The 12,911-nt window shown below is 46.4% G+C and overlaps 1 protein-coding gene across 5 annotated transcripts in view; it reads left to right on the forward strand.

Annotated features, from left to right (window-relative positions):
• The first annotated feature begins 509 nt into the window (after positions 1–509).
• The window catches only part of RTKN2 (rhotekin 2), a 79,511-nt gene continuing 67,109 nt past the window's right edge, over positions 510–12,911 (forward strand). Inside the window, exons 1-3 of one of the 5 annotated variants that reach the window (XM_074296640.1) lie at positions 1,649–2,033; positions 2,204–2,260; positions 10,871–11,061. In XM_074296640.1, coding sequence (XP_074152741.1) covers positions 1,899–2,033; positions 2,204–2,260; positions 10,871–11,061 — 383 coding nt within the window. In that variant the 5' untranslated portion in view covers positions 1,649–1,898. Of the gene's footprint in view, positions 622–1,648; positions 2,034–2,203; positions 2,261–3,483; positions 3,716–9,330; positions 9,711–10,870; positions 11,062–12,911 lie in introns of those variants that run through there. The other 4 variants (XM_074296639.1, XM_074296635.1, XM_074296637.1 and 1 more) reach the window with 4 other exon arrangements.

Here is a 12,911-nt window from a genome sequence, read left to right on the forward strand (position 1 = left end):
CATTTATTTGAAACCTACTTTGTGTTTTAAAAATCATATATGTAGGAGATAACTTACGCAGAGGCACAAGTAGGCTTATTGGCTGGACCATAGGAGAAGAAGAAGAATGTCTAGCTTTAGAATTACAAGGGCAAATAGCTCAACTGACTCATTTTGCAGATGTAGAAACCAAGGCTCAGAGAACAAAAGTGATTTCCCTCCCAAGGTCACTCAGCCAGTAAGTGGCAGAGCTGAGACTGGAACCTAGACAATGGATACCACCAAAGAATTGTGAATGAAAAACGCATAAATATATGGATGTGTGTGTATGGCTGTGGCAAGTGAGAGAGCTAACCGAGGGATAGCCATAAGGTCCAAAGAACCTTCGATGGACCTCCATTAGTGAATGTGTAAGAGTGACACACAGAAAAAGAAATGGACTTTTTGCTATTTTTCACCTACTCTTCCCCCTAAATGTTGCCACAGAGACTTGGTAGCTAAGGAGAGAGACCCAGAGAGGTCACAGAGCTACTAACTGACTGAGACAGGATTCGGATCCAGATTCAGGCTGCAGCGCCCGGAGCATGGTTTGCAAAGTGGTCTACCCTTCATCTCATGTGATCCTTGCACAGTCCCTGTAAGGTAAGCAGGGACCCACATCCTCACTCTCCAAGCTCCGGTGACTTTTGGTTCCCTCTAGGATCCAACATAAACTCTTCCATTTGGCAACGAAAACCTTCCGCAGCCCGGCCGCAATCCACATCCAGATCTGTTTCCCAGTGTTCAATTTCACTCACTTGTCAGTGCAGTCATTAGCCTTCCTGACATTGACATCATCATCATCCTCTGAGCGTCTCTGCAGAGGTCGTGCTCCGGGCTCCCCTTTGCCTCTAGCTGCCTTTGAGGCTCAGGGCAGGAGCCGCCTCCTACGGGAAACATTTCTTCATCTCCCAAGCTCCTAATGGCCCTGCTCGCACCTGAATTACCGTCCCTATGTACTGTAATATGTGCGTGCTCTTTCCTGGGGAGAACGCGGGCTTTGTGAGAGCGGGCAGGTTTGTTTTTATGTTTGTTTTGTTTCATTTGTATCCCCAGCACCTGGGACAGCACCAGGCGCTTGCAACAAGGGCGCTGCCCACTACTCAGTTGTTGGGAGGAAAGATCTGGAAGTCCTAAGGTGTGGCGGAGGAACATCAGTGCTAGAACTTTTTGTGACAAGGGAATGTGTCTCCGCAGTACGCCAGGGGAGCCTGGGCCTGGTTATTTGTCTGAGGCGTTGGGGGAGGGGAATGGTCCGCGTGCGGCAGGGCTGTAATCATGGGCAGACGATCCCGCAGGTCCCCTCGAAGATTAGTTATCCCGAAGGTTCCATGCCGCCGTGGTGAGTCCGCCAGGCAGAGTGGAAAAGAACTTTGGGGTCGGAAACCGCACTTAGGTCCCGGCTGTGGCACTCACGGGGTGAGTCCCTTCTTCTCAGCTTCCTTATCTTTAACAATGACATAGTAACTCTCGTCCTGCCTCTGACTGTGAGGCGTGCAAGTGTAAGGAGAGCGCGGGTGGGAAGCCTGGGCTCCCGGGAAGGGGTGGAGCACCGAAACCTGTTTAAATTCCAGGCTGGGGCAGGTGCAAAGGGCTGATACATTCTCCAGTGGGGAGGAGCGGTCCATAGGGCCCCGCCTCCCCGCAGCCTCAGCCCCGCCCCATCCTTGGCTCCACGGGATCCCAGAGAACGGCTCGCTCCATTCAGCCCCGCCTCCCCGGGGCTGCGCACGCGCAGAACCGCCCACGCCCCCCCTCCTGACTTAGTACGGCCCAGCGGTTGGACGCCTCGCCCCGCCCCCTCGCAGTGGCCGGCCCGGAGCCAGGGGGCGGGATTTTCAAATCGCATTCGGAGGGTCAGCTGGTGGCGGGGAACGCGGATGGACCGGAGCCGGGGCAGGCGAACCGAGCGGACCGAGGCAGGGAGGGCCAGTGCGGAGCACGGGCGCGGAGCCGGAGCCGGGGCGGCCATGGAGGCGCCGGAGGGCCCGGCGGGGAGCGCCGCGCAGCAGCAGGTGAGAGCGGCCTCTTTGTCCCCTTTGTCCCCGCGCGGGCGCCCGGCCCCGGCCTCAGTTTCCTCCGTGCTATATGCGGGGCCGGACCAGCGCCCGGGAGGGAGAGGGGGAAACTGAGGCAGGGGGCCAGGAGCCCAGGAGCGGGGTCTGACACCCCTCCCATTTTACAGATCGGGAGACTGAGACCCAGGCAGCGGTGGTCGCCGGCCCAGGGAGCCCCCCAGAGAGTAAGTGGCCGGAGTGGGGGGTGGTCTGTCAGGTAGCGCTCTGGCGTGAGGGGGGCGAGCCCTGCCAGCGCCATGGTGCTTCTCAGCCTTGTGGGGTCAGTAGCCTCGAGCTGCATTGAGATTCTGGGGACTCCCCGATCTGGGGGCTCCTAATGCCACTCAGCTCCAGCCCCGCGGCCCAGGCCTGGGCCAGGCTCGGGCGCTGCCGCCCCTCCTCTCAGGGGAGCCTGGAAGGGGTCGTGGGAGACCCAGAGCTCGCCTCTGGGGGACTTAGGGGCAGATGGTTAGAGTGAGGGTCGGGGGTCACTGGATTGGGGGTTCTCGGGTCTCGTGGGCAAAGTGCCTCCCTGATCCCTCCCCTCTTTCAGCAGCGCTGAAAAGACCTTGTCCGGGGAACCTCCAGTGGACTCAATTTCAGTTGGGCTCATAATAAATAGGACAGTGTAAATATCATAGATAACAAAATCAGCTGGTACTAGAAACGCCTTTCTAGAGCACCCTAAGATTCACCAAGCATCTTCCTTCTCCAGCCCCGAGGTGAGCCGGTATCGCCCTCAGACCCACTGAGGGACTTAGGTCATGGACACACAGTTCTGGGAATTCCCCTGACGGACTGCAGGTTGTCCTTTCTACCCCTCCCCCACCACACCCCGAATATTTCACTTACAACTAAGGGAAATGTTAGAGCTTCTCCATCCCCTCCCCGTGGCCTGGCCGCCTGTGGATGATGATGAAACTCGCTGCAATGAACCCAAGGTACCAGAGCGAAAGGAAGTTGGTCAGGGCAAGGGTTCTTCGTCCAGCCAGTGTGTCCATTGGAACAGGATATAAGGAAACTTATGCAGTTTTAGAGAAAGCCCCAAGTTGGAAATCGGGACTCTTACTACTAGAATTACACTCCTTTTATGTAGCATGCGAACACAGTTCCTTTCCTCCCTCCCTTCCTCTTTTTTTTTTTTTCCATCATTCCCTTCCCTTTCCTCTATCCACATAGAGTATCTCACTCTTATCCATCCCTTACCTGCAGGTGCTCTGCCCAAAGAATGTTTTTGTTGGAACCCTAAGGTAATTTGGAGTTTACCAGTTAGGTTTCTTTCTTAAGGACCCCGCCTTAAACCCAAGTCACTCAGCTTCTCATTGATTGGTCAACAGTGCAGGGCGAGCCCCACTTGGCCGCTGTTCAGGCCCTGATTGGCTCTGAGTGAACGTAAATAGCAATTGTTTCAGTTTTGGTCCGAAACCCTGACCATCTTCCCTCCCCCTTCCCTTTTTGTGTGTGTGACTAGGTTAAAAGAGGCCATTCTCTGCCTCTATTTGTAGCTAGCCTTAGTCATTGGCTGGGTGTTACCTCGAACTAAGACCTATTACAGACCTTCCATCCAGAGCCATCTCCAGTCACCCTGATCTAGACCTGGCCGCCAGACCCAGATGGCTCTGGAGGAAAAGGTGAGGCAGGTAAGCTTGCCCAACCCTCACTTAAATCTAATTCGCTTACCTGTCATGGTATCACCTTCCTAATGTCACGTTCCTCTTTGAGAACAAAAGACGAACAACAATAGCATGTAAACAGTTCAAACGATGTCACTGAACTAGGGAAACTTTTTGTTTTCCTGAATAGGATGGATGAATGAAAGTAGATCCTATCAGAACTGTTTAATCTATTAAAAGCTTTAATAGCTTAAAAGTGCACTAAGATTTTGGGGACGCCCAGTATTTTGTACACCTAGTTTTCCTCATTTTGACTTCTCTGATGTTTTAAGGTCTACAGAACACTTGCCGTATATCTTGCCTTTGTGCTGATGGTAAAAATATCAGTGCCTCCATTTTCTAAACAGGGTTCAGAGAAAGAACAATATAACAGAGCCTGAGTTCAACTTTTGGCTTTTTCCTACTTTTGCTTTGGGTGAACCTAGGCAAGTCAACACTTCTTTTTTCCAAGAGCATTAGTCTCTTACTTCCAAGGTTCTTAACAGCAGGCCCTTCCTACAGGTCTTTTTGGTAAGCCTGTGGACTCACTTCACTGGGTTCCTGATGGAGGTCATGAATCCTGCTTCTTCGTTTAGAGAGGGGAAAGGCACTTGGTCCCTCAGGTTGGGGTTCACATTTCATCCAAGTCTGCCCCTCATTCCGCATGGGACCTTGGGCAAGAGACATTGCTTGGGGGGACTCCTGTCAAGTGACTACCCATTGTGGTCACTTGGATCCCATTGCTTGCTGAGATGATTTAGAGCAAGGGGCAGTTAGAATTTCAACCAAGTCTTGTGACTTCATCGCTGTCTGTGACTCAGTTTACTTTTCTCGTTTCCATCCATAAATCGATCCTCGTAACTAAAACTTTTTTTATGTAGCCTCACTGGGTATCTGTCGACTAGCACTTTTAGAACCTTGCAAAAGCTGTTGCTTTTTAAGGTGGATTTTCACCTGTATTTTCATTTCTAACACTAGTATTCGTCTTTCATCCATGGTTTGGTTTTTCTCAGTGGATTGTCAAGTCTTTGCAAGTAGAGATTGTTTCATTCATTGTATTGTATCTTCAATGTCTGGCAAATGGTAGATGCTTAATAAGTTGATAAGACTTCAGTCTTTTTCCCAGTGGTTTCAGAGATGCTGGAGTGCCTTGAATTATTCAGCCTGAATAATTTTGAGAGTGGTATATAGCTATCTTGACCCACCACAAACAGAATCTCACCAAGGATTTCCATGTTTCCTCACTGGCTTGTTTTGAAGATGACTGGAGAGATTGTTCAGGTTTTCTAAACTATAAAGATGCCATTCAAATTCAAGGTGGGGTTGTTATTTTTATTTAAGAAGGATTTCCTAGCATCCTCCTAGCGCGGCGTGTGCCAGGGAGTGATGCCGGACCAGATTGTCCAGTGGGTCCTGCTCATTATTCAGGCAGTGATTTCTAAAGATTATTTTGGCGCGTTGCTTTAGAGACTGGGGAGTAAGCTATACCTCACAAGTCCCATTTCTCTAATGCTTTAAGGTTTACAAAGCACTTTCCTTGCTATTGTTAGGTCCATAAGGGCATGTTATTCCCATTTTACAGACAGCAAAACTGAGACAGTGATTAAATTGATAATTGATGTCATTCGTGTGAATAGTAAAGATCAGAGCTGAAATTTAATCAGAGGTTCCTATTCCATGCACTGTATTCTTCATCCTCTGTCAAGTGAGCTAGCTCAATAGTTGTGGTCACTGGGATCCCACTGTTTGCCCAGATTTAGAGCAAGGAATAGTTGGAGTCTATTCCCCCTTTAAACTCCCCCCCCCCTCAGGCAATTGGGATTAAGTGACTTGCCCAGGGTCACTTAGCTAGGAAGTATTAAATGTCTGAGGCCAAATTAGAACTCAGGTCCTTTTGACTTCAGGGCTGGTGTGCTAACCACTGCACCACCTAGCTGCCCCAGAGAGCTAGAATTTGAATCAAGTCTTCTGACTTGGTTTTCTGTGACTCAGTTTACTTTCCACATTTCCATGCATACATTCATCCTAGTAACTAAAACTCAAGATTTTGTAACCTCGCTTGGTGTCTGTCTACCAGCATTTGTAGAACCTTGTGATTGTAGGTTGTAGAGTCTTTTTTCATTCTTCCTTACCTCTTTTGTGGTTCTCTTGGCAGAAATCCTTGATTGGTTTTGCCATTTCCTTTTCCGGCTTATTTTACAGATGAGAAAACCGAGGCAAGCAGGCTGAAGTGACTCATCCAAGGTCACAAAGCTAGGAAGTGTCTGAGGCTCGATTAGAATTCTGGAAGATGAATCCTGCTGCCTCCTGACCCCACACTGTCACTCTCCATCCCTTATAACATTTAGCTGCCCTCACTATGCCCTGTTTCTTGAGACGTTAATTGAGGGAGGTACAAACAAAATGCCATCATCAGACAATAGAAGTAATAATGATGGCCAGCATTTGCATGGCATTTTAAGGATTACAAGACTCTTGATGTATTTTAATTTTTTCTTTACAACAGTTCCTTGATGCTCCATTTAACCCCATTTTATAAGTCAGGAAATTGAGACACAGAAGTTAATTGATTTGCCTCAGCTCTAAGTCCAGTCTTGCACACTGTACCCCCTCTGATCCCCAGTCGCTCTAATGCCCATTTCCCAGTGTCAGGGGAATTTATTTACTTGGACATTTGGAATGATACTTGCTACACTGCTCTTGTGCCCTTGGATGGGGTTAGTTCTGGGCTAAACCCTCCCCTCCCCCAGTGTGTGGAGGGTCCTTCCTTCACCCACCCCTTTGGGTAAAGATGTTGACTTTATTGTTGTAAATGTAAAATGCAAAAATAAGTGGGCTTTGTATGTTGGAGAACCATGTCAGAAAACTTGGGCTCCCACTCTGGAGTCACAGGGACCTGGGTTCAAGGTTTGCCCCTGTGTGAAGTCATTTAACTTAGGAGGCTTCCGGAGGCTTAGGTGACGGTCTGTGGGGCCTTTGTTATACAAACTGCTATTTGCTGGTCATGTGACTTGGGACTTGTGCCTCAGTCATCTCCTGTAATATGAGAATGATGTGATGTTGTAGCTATATAACATCTCAGGCGTGTTAAGGTTCTAGTCCTACCCTCCATGGGGGTGCCCCTTCTCCCCCAGCGTGTGCAGGGCCTAGCACTGGCATGGGGCATTTCAAGGACAACTAGGGATCACGGTTGCTTGCCAGGGGCCAAGCAAGAGGAAGTCATGCTCCAGATCCGTCCTGGCTTGGGCTCTCTGTCCCACTTAGGAGAGCGACACCCCAGCTTCCCCTGCCACCCTCACTGCCTTGGTCAGGCTCCTCCTTATGGCAGTTTGAAGGCAGCTCCCCAGCCACAGCCTGCTCCTCCCAATATCCTCAGCTTCTGCACCCATGGTAACCAAGGCTGCCTCTGTCCTCTGGGCCCCTCATCCTTCCTCTTTGTGTGAAGGCCTCTCAAAGGGCAAAAGCTTGTGACTAGCAGGGCAAGTCAAGCCCCAATGCTTATGGCATTTATTAAACACGTGTATGCCAGGCACTACACTAAGACTGAAAATGTACAAAGACAAAAACCAGAGTCCCTGCCCTCAAGGAGCTTACATTCTATGTCCCATAAAGTGCTGCACATACAAATCCTATGCAGTGGAAATAGAAGGTCATCTCAGAAGGAAACCAGATGGAAGCGGGGGGTCTGTCGAAGCAGGGTGGGATTTCAGCCAAGTCTTTTTTTTTTTTAATTTGTTTATTTTGTTTTTTATAATAGCTTTTTATTTTTTCAAATATATGCAAATATGTTTTCAACATTCACTTTTACAAAATCTTGTGTTCCAAATTTTTTCCCTCCCTCCCTCTAGTCCACAAGCAAGATTTAACCTATATTGCTAAGTTAAACAACAGTTCTTACCAACTACCTTGTTGATTGATCTCCTTTAAATTCATTCAGAGGCTTTCCCACTTTCTAGTCCTTGATTCCAGCTCCATTTGGCTTTAAGTAGCCTGAGCTTAGCTTTGCTAAAGAGAGGGTCTGTTTCTAAACATTTCCACATTCCTTGTGATCAGCTGGGTCTTAAAGGAAGCCAGCCCCCAATGGAGATGCAGGAGTGGACATGGAGCAGGGGGAGCCAGTGACAAGGAATGTGTCCGAAGGGCAGTAAGGTCATGGTCTCTGGATCACAAAAGGCTGGACAGGCAGGAAGGCCCAGGGCCAAACGATTTTATTTTGATCCTTGAGGCAAGAGGGAACCAGTGCAGTTTACTGAGTAGGGACAGGGTAACATGGTCAGAGTCTGGTTAGATATGGTTGGAAGTCTGAACAGGCAGGAAGGCCCAGGGCCAAAGAAAGACTTTTATTATGATCCCTGAGGTAATAGGGAGCCAGTGCAGTTTACCGAGTAGGGACAGGAGTAACACTGTATGTCAGGCTTATGCTTTAGGAAGATCCCTTTGGCAACTGAGGAGAGGAGGCTGGGCAGGGGGCAGGGACATCAATGAGAGGCTAGCAGTGGCTCCTTTCTCTAACCCTTCTTCCCCTCCATGAGACTGGCAAACCCCATTTACTGAGCATTCCCTCTGGGATTTGGACTCTGGAGAATTAGCACAACTTTGGGCCTGGTTCTTTTTGTTCATTGTCCCTTTGTCTTCTCAGACCATGGAGCCCATCTTCATTTGTCTGCATTAGCCAGAATTAAATTCCAAGTCCAGGAGACTTACTGACTGTTATGTTACATAGGTATTGTGCAGTCTCTCTCTTCCTCTCCTCCCCTTCAGTCTCCCTTTCCTCCTACTTATCAAATCTGACCTCAAGACACTTACTGCTGTGTGACTCTGGGCAAGCCACTTAGCTTCCATTTGCCTCAGTTTCCTCATCTGCAGAATGGGAATTACAAGAATACTTGCCTTCCAAAATTATTGTGAAGATAAAATGCAATAATTGTGAAGAGCCAGTACCTAGCATATAGTAATATTAGAAATATGTCTATATGGGTATTATTATTATTATTATTATTATTATTATTATGTGTTTGCCCATGATATCTATGTGTGGAGAACTACTTGTTGATTGATTTCATTTAAGTAAAGAAGCCGTTTGTATTGACTTTGAATTCAGCTGCTCACACACTTTCTGGTCCTTGATTTCTAGCTCCATTTGACTTTAAGTAGCCTAAGCTTAGACTTCCAAAAGAGAGGGCCTGTTTCTTATTGTTGGGTGCACTCCTGCATTCCCCCTCTATATTGTTCATAGAATGCTGGATGTTGAGTCGGGAAGAGCTGAATTCAAATCCTGCCTTGGACACTTAGCTGTGTGCACTTGGGCAAGTCACTTAATTCCTTTTTGCCTCCATTTCTTCATCTGTAAAATGGAGCTAATACTCTCCAGGCTGGCCAGAGGATCAGATGAGCTAAAGGTAAAGCAAAACCCTTAGGCAACCTCACAAGCACTGCCCATGGAAACGGGAACTGCTGAGGCCGTCACATCTGTGCCTCTGAAGTTGTTTTAGCCTTTTCCCCAGACATCTTCAGGTAAAGCTCCGCAGCGGGGGTTGGGAGGGATCTGAGGGGGCACCTGGCCGAGAACCTGGCCCTTCTTCATGGGTCTGGAAACCATTGGGGAGTTAAAAGCTGCTTTCCTCAATGTAGCTGTCGCCATCTGGTGGCGCCTGCAAGATATGACAGCTTTTGAAAGTGACATGGAAATTGATGAGACAGCCTCCTCAGGGAGGGACCAAGGCTAGATCTGAGAGTGTAAATCCAGGCCTCCCAGCCTGGGGGCAGGGACAGACTTCAGGGCGCTCTGCTGGATGGAGGAGAGTACATGGCTCTTTCCTAGCCTCTCCTTGAAATTGAGTGTTTCCTGGAAACGGCAGCAACGATAGGTTTTACCCACCTGGCAACAGGCCGCATCACACAAAAGCTTCCGAGTCCCAGGCCTGGGCTGCTTGCCCATAGAACAAATGTCGGAGCATTAATTGACTTGTCAACGGTCGTCCAGGTAGTAAATGGCAGTGGGCATTAAGCTCATTTGCTCAGCTGTCACATTCAGCTCCCTTCCTGTTTCTGGCAGGGCCTGGGGGAGCTTTGGGCCCCAATGTAGGCCCCGGGGGCTACTGACCTGTCCTGGGGAAGGTTCGCTCATCCCAACTCCCTGTGGCGGCATGAGCATTCTGGTTTCCAAAACAGCCTGCTTTTGGTTCCTTGCTTCAGAACAGGATACATTTGTGGGTGTGACCATTACAAAGCATTTGTTTACAGTTTACGGGCATTTGTTTCCCATTAAGAGGCACTCTGTGCCCATTATGTATGGGGGAAACTGAGGCACAGCAATACAGACACTTAAGTTAAATAGGATAAAACTAAATTTTAGTTTACTAGTTCTTTTAAAGAAGGTTGACTTGGAAAGCTGGTACATATTTAGAAAGAAAAAAAGATCTGGGGTAATTTAAATAGATAGAAAGGCATCTGCATTTATATGACCTATTTATTTAGTTCAGGCTTACCTTACCATTGCACCAAAGTGTTTTGCAATGTATATAATTACACTCAAAGGACACCATAATTTTCTTTGGCATGTGATTAATACACTTCATTTGGATAGTGAAGTTAAAAAATCCAGTGAAATTTTTCTTTCCTGGTCTTAACAGTCAGTTTCCTTTTCTTATCGAGGACTGCTTATCTCCTTAAAATGTGAATTTCTAAATGAGTAATATAATTCACATTTCCTGATCAGTTTTAAAATAAAAAGCAGTTTTGTTTTGTTTTGTTTTTTTTTGGTGCATCCTTTTTATTCAGATCATTTCATTTATCTATGTTAATTGTGTCCAGAAGGAAGATTTAACTTTTAGTAAGAGAAAGGTTGGGATCAACTTTGAATATTGACAATTCCCCTTCCCTTACCTCCTCAAGGACAATAACTTAAGAGTCACCTAAGTGGAAATGCAGATCAGCTTTTTAACATTCTCTAATTAAATATGTGGAATCGGCATACTTCAATTCCATAAACCTATGAACTATACCAGATACAGTTCCTTATGCTGGGAAGTACAAAGATAAATCCTTTCCCTTTTCCTTCCCCTCTCTTCATAACATAACAATAACAAGTGCTCTTTTTATTTCTCATTCTTTTAACCATTACTTTGCTTTGCTTTGCTTTAGGATGGCAGCATTCAAGGAAAGCTTGACTTTGAAATCCGGATGCAAAAGGGAATATGCAAACTCCTTTCCCTGAGTACTCAAAAAGATCAACTCTTACAGGCAGTTAAAAATCTGATGGTCTGCAATGCTCGGATAATGGCTTATACAGAAGAACTAGAGAAACTGAGAGAGCGGAGTGGACCTGAAAGACGGTGAGTTAGATTCAGGTTTGCTCTTCCTAATATAATTTATAGCTGTGAATGAACTTAAACATTTGAATGAAAGCTGCATAATTTAGATTCCAGTAGAAATGTCAAAGCATCCAACACTGTTTTAAAGATAAATGCTAAAGAAAGGGATGTAGAGCTCTTTGAGGGTTACAAAGCATGTTCCTGACTTTTATCCTGGGAGGTAGAGGATGAGGTCACTTCTTTCTGGGGAGACTGGAGCCACTTTGGATAGCTTTAATGGTGAGGAAGTTTTCCTGAGAAGCAGACAGCTATGGCCGTTGCAATGGATAGGCAAAATAATTTCATAGCACCTTGGAGAAGGAAGGGGTTGTAAAGAGGATGCAGTTCAAAATAGAAAAGGAAACTGAGCTCTACAATGGCTTGCTCAGGCTCATCAGTCTAAATTTAAAAAAAAATTTGTCTACTTTCCCACTGATTCTTATCAGCAGCCTGTTGTGCTGCATCGCCCAATGCTTTTCTCTGAGAGGAAGATTTCAGTATCCAAAATGGGACATCATCCCATTGCTGCTTGACGATGTTGTCCTGAGCCCTCTCTGTCTGATGTTCTTTCAATCTGCAGGCACAAGGAGGTAGGGAGGAGCTGTTTCATAATCCACTGCTACCTCTGCTCTAAAATTATTCATTTATAAAAAAGTTACATAAGGCTGGTCCTAGCACTGATGTCTGTTATGTAACAAAGGCAGGGGAAGAGGGAAAAATGATTGCTGAGCTGAGAACACATGTGATTTCCCAGCTTCTTACTGAATGCTATTGGGAAGGTTACTTTTTTTCCCTCTAACTGCCTTTAGATATAGAAAGAGGAGTGGCAGAAAACTGAAACAAAATGACCAACCAAAAATTAATAAAACATTAAAATATAGCCCCACACATGCACATGCACACATACACACACACATTTCAGCTATCTGTCCATTTCTGATTTAAATTTCCATTCTGAATCTATGTGATTTCCTTGGTTTTTCTTGATTTTCCCATTCCTGCTTCATGCATAGATCACTGAGTTATTTTGAGTGCCTAGGATGGGGCTTCCTAATCTGGTGTCCACAAATTTCCATGGATCTGTTTAAAGATTTCAAAGGGCCTGTGGATTTAAGTGGGGCATTTATTTTTACTAACCTTTGTATCCCCATGGATTTTATTTTATTTTTAAATTTAATTTTAGAAAGATCCAAAAACTTCACCAATTTGCTAGGAAGAGGAAGGGGTCAAGGCCAAAAAAAAATTTAGGAACCCCCCGTATGTAATGTGGAGAAAAGCAGTCATTGCTATCAAATAATAGTGAGGGTTAAAGAGACAGTGTCCCAAAACTAGGGAAGAATGTTAATGTGAAAACTGCATTATTCCTCTTAGGTAGGCAATCAGATGTTTCCTGAAATCTGTGTATAGGATACTGTGTTATGTGCTAAGTGAAGATATCCCTTTATTCCAAGCTGGCTAAGTTGCTCTACCATATATAAATAAGATTGTGTGTAGTCAGCTGTCAACTAATTTAACTGTAGAGAGAATCCAAAATAAATTGCATCATGACATGATCTCAGCCCTCTGATTTGGTGATTGTACCAGAATTCATGTTGTTTGCAGCTGACGGGCAAGATGAATGGACTCCTCTCTGGGAGCTGGAGGTATCTGAGGCCTTAAAGGCTGAAAGCAATGAGGGGAGGAGGTCTTGCTTTTTAGGCCTGGGTAACAACATGAGCACAAGCTTGTAGTTGGGAGACTCATTGAGGCTCAGTTTCAAGGCTGCCCCTTGGCCATCAGCAAAACTCTAAGGCCCTAGATCCTCGGTTTCTTCATTGGTCATAGGAGGATCT

The sequence above is a fragment of the Sminthopsis crassicaudata genome, chromosome 2, assembly GCF_048593235.1.
Source record: "Sminthopsis crassicaudata isolate SCR6 chromosome 2, ASM4859323v1, whole genome shotgun sequence".
NCBI classification, from domain to species: domain Eukaryota; kingdom Metazoa; phylum Chordata; class Mammalia; order Dasyuromorphia; family Dasyuridae; genus Sminthopsis; species Sminthopsis crassicaudata.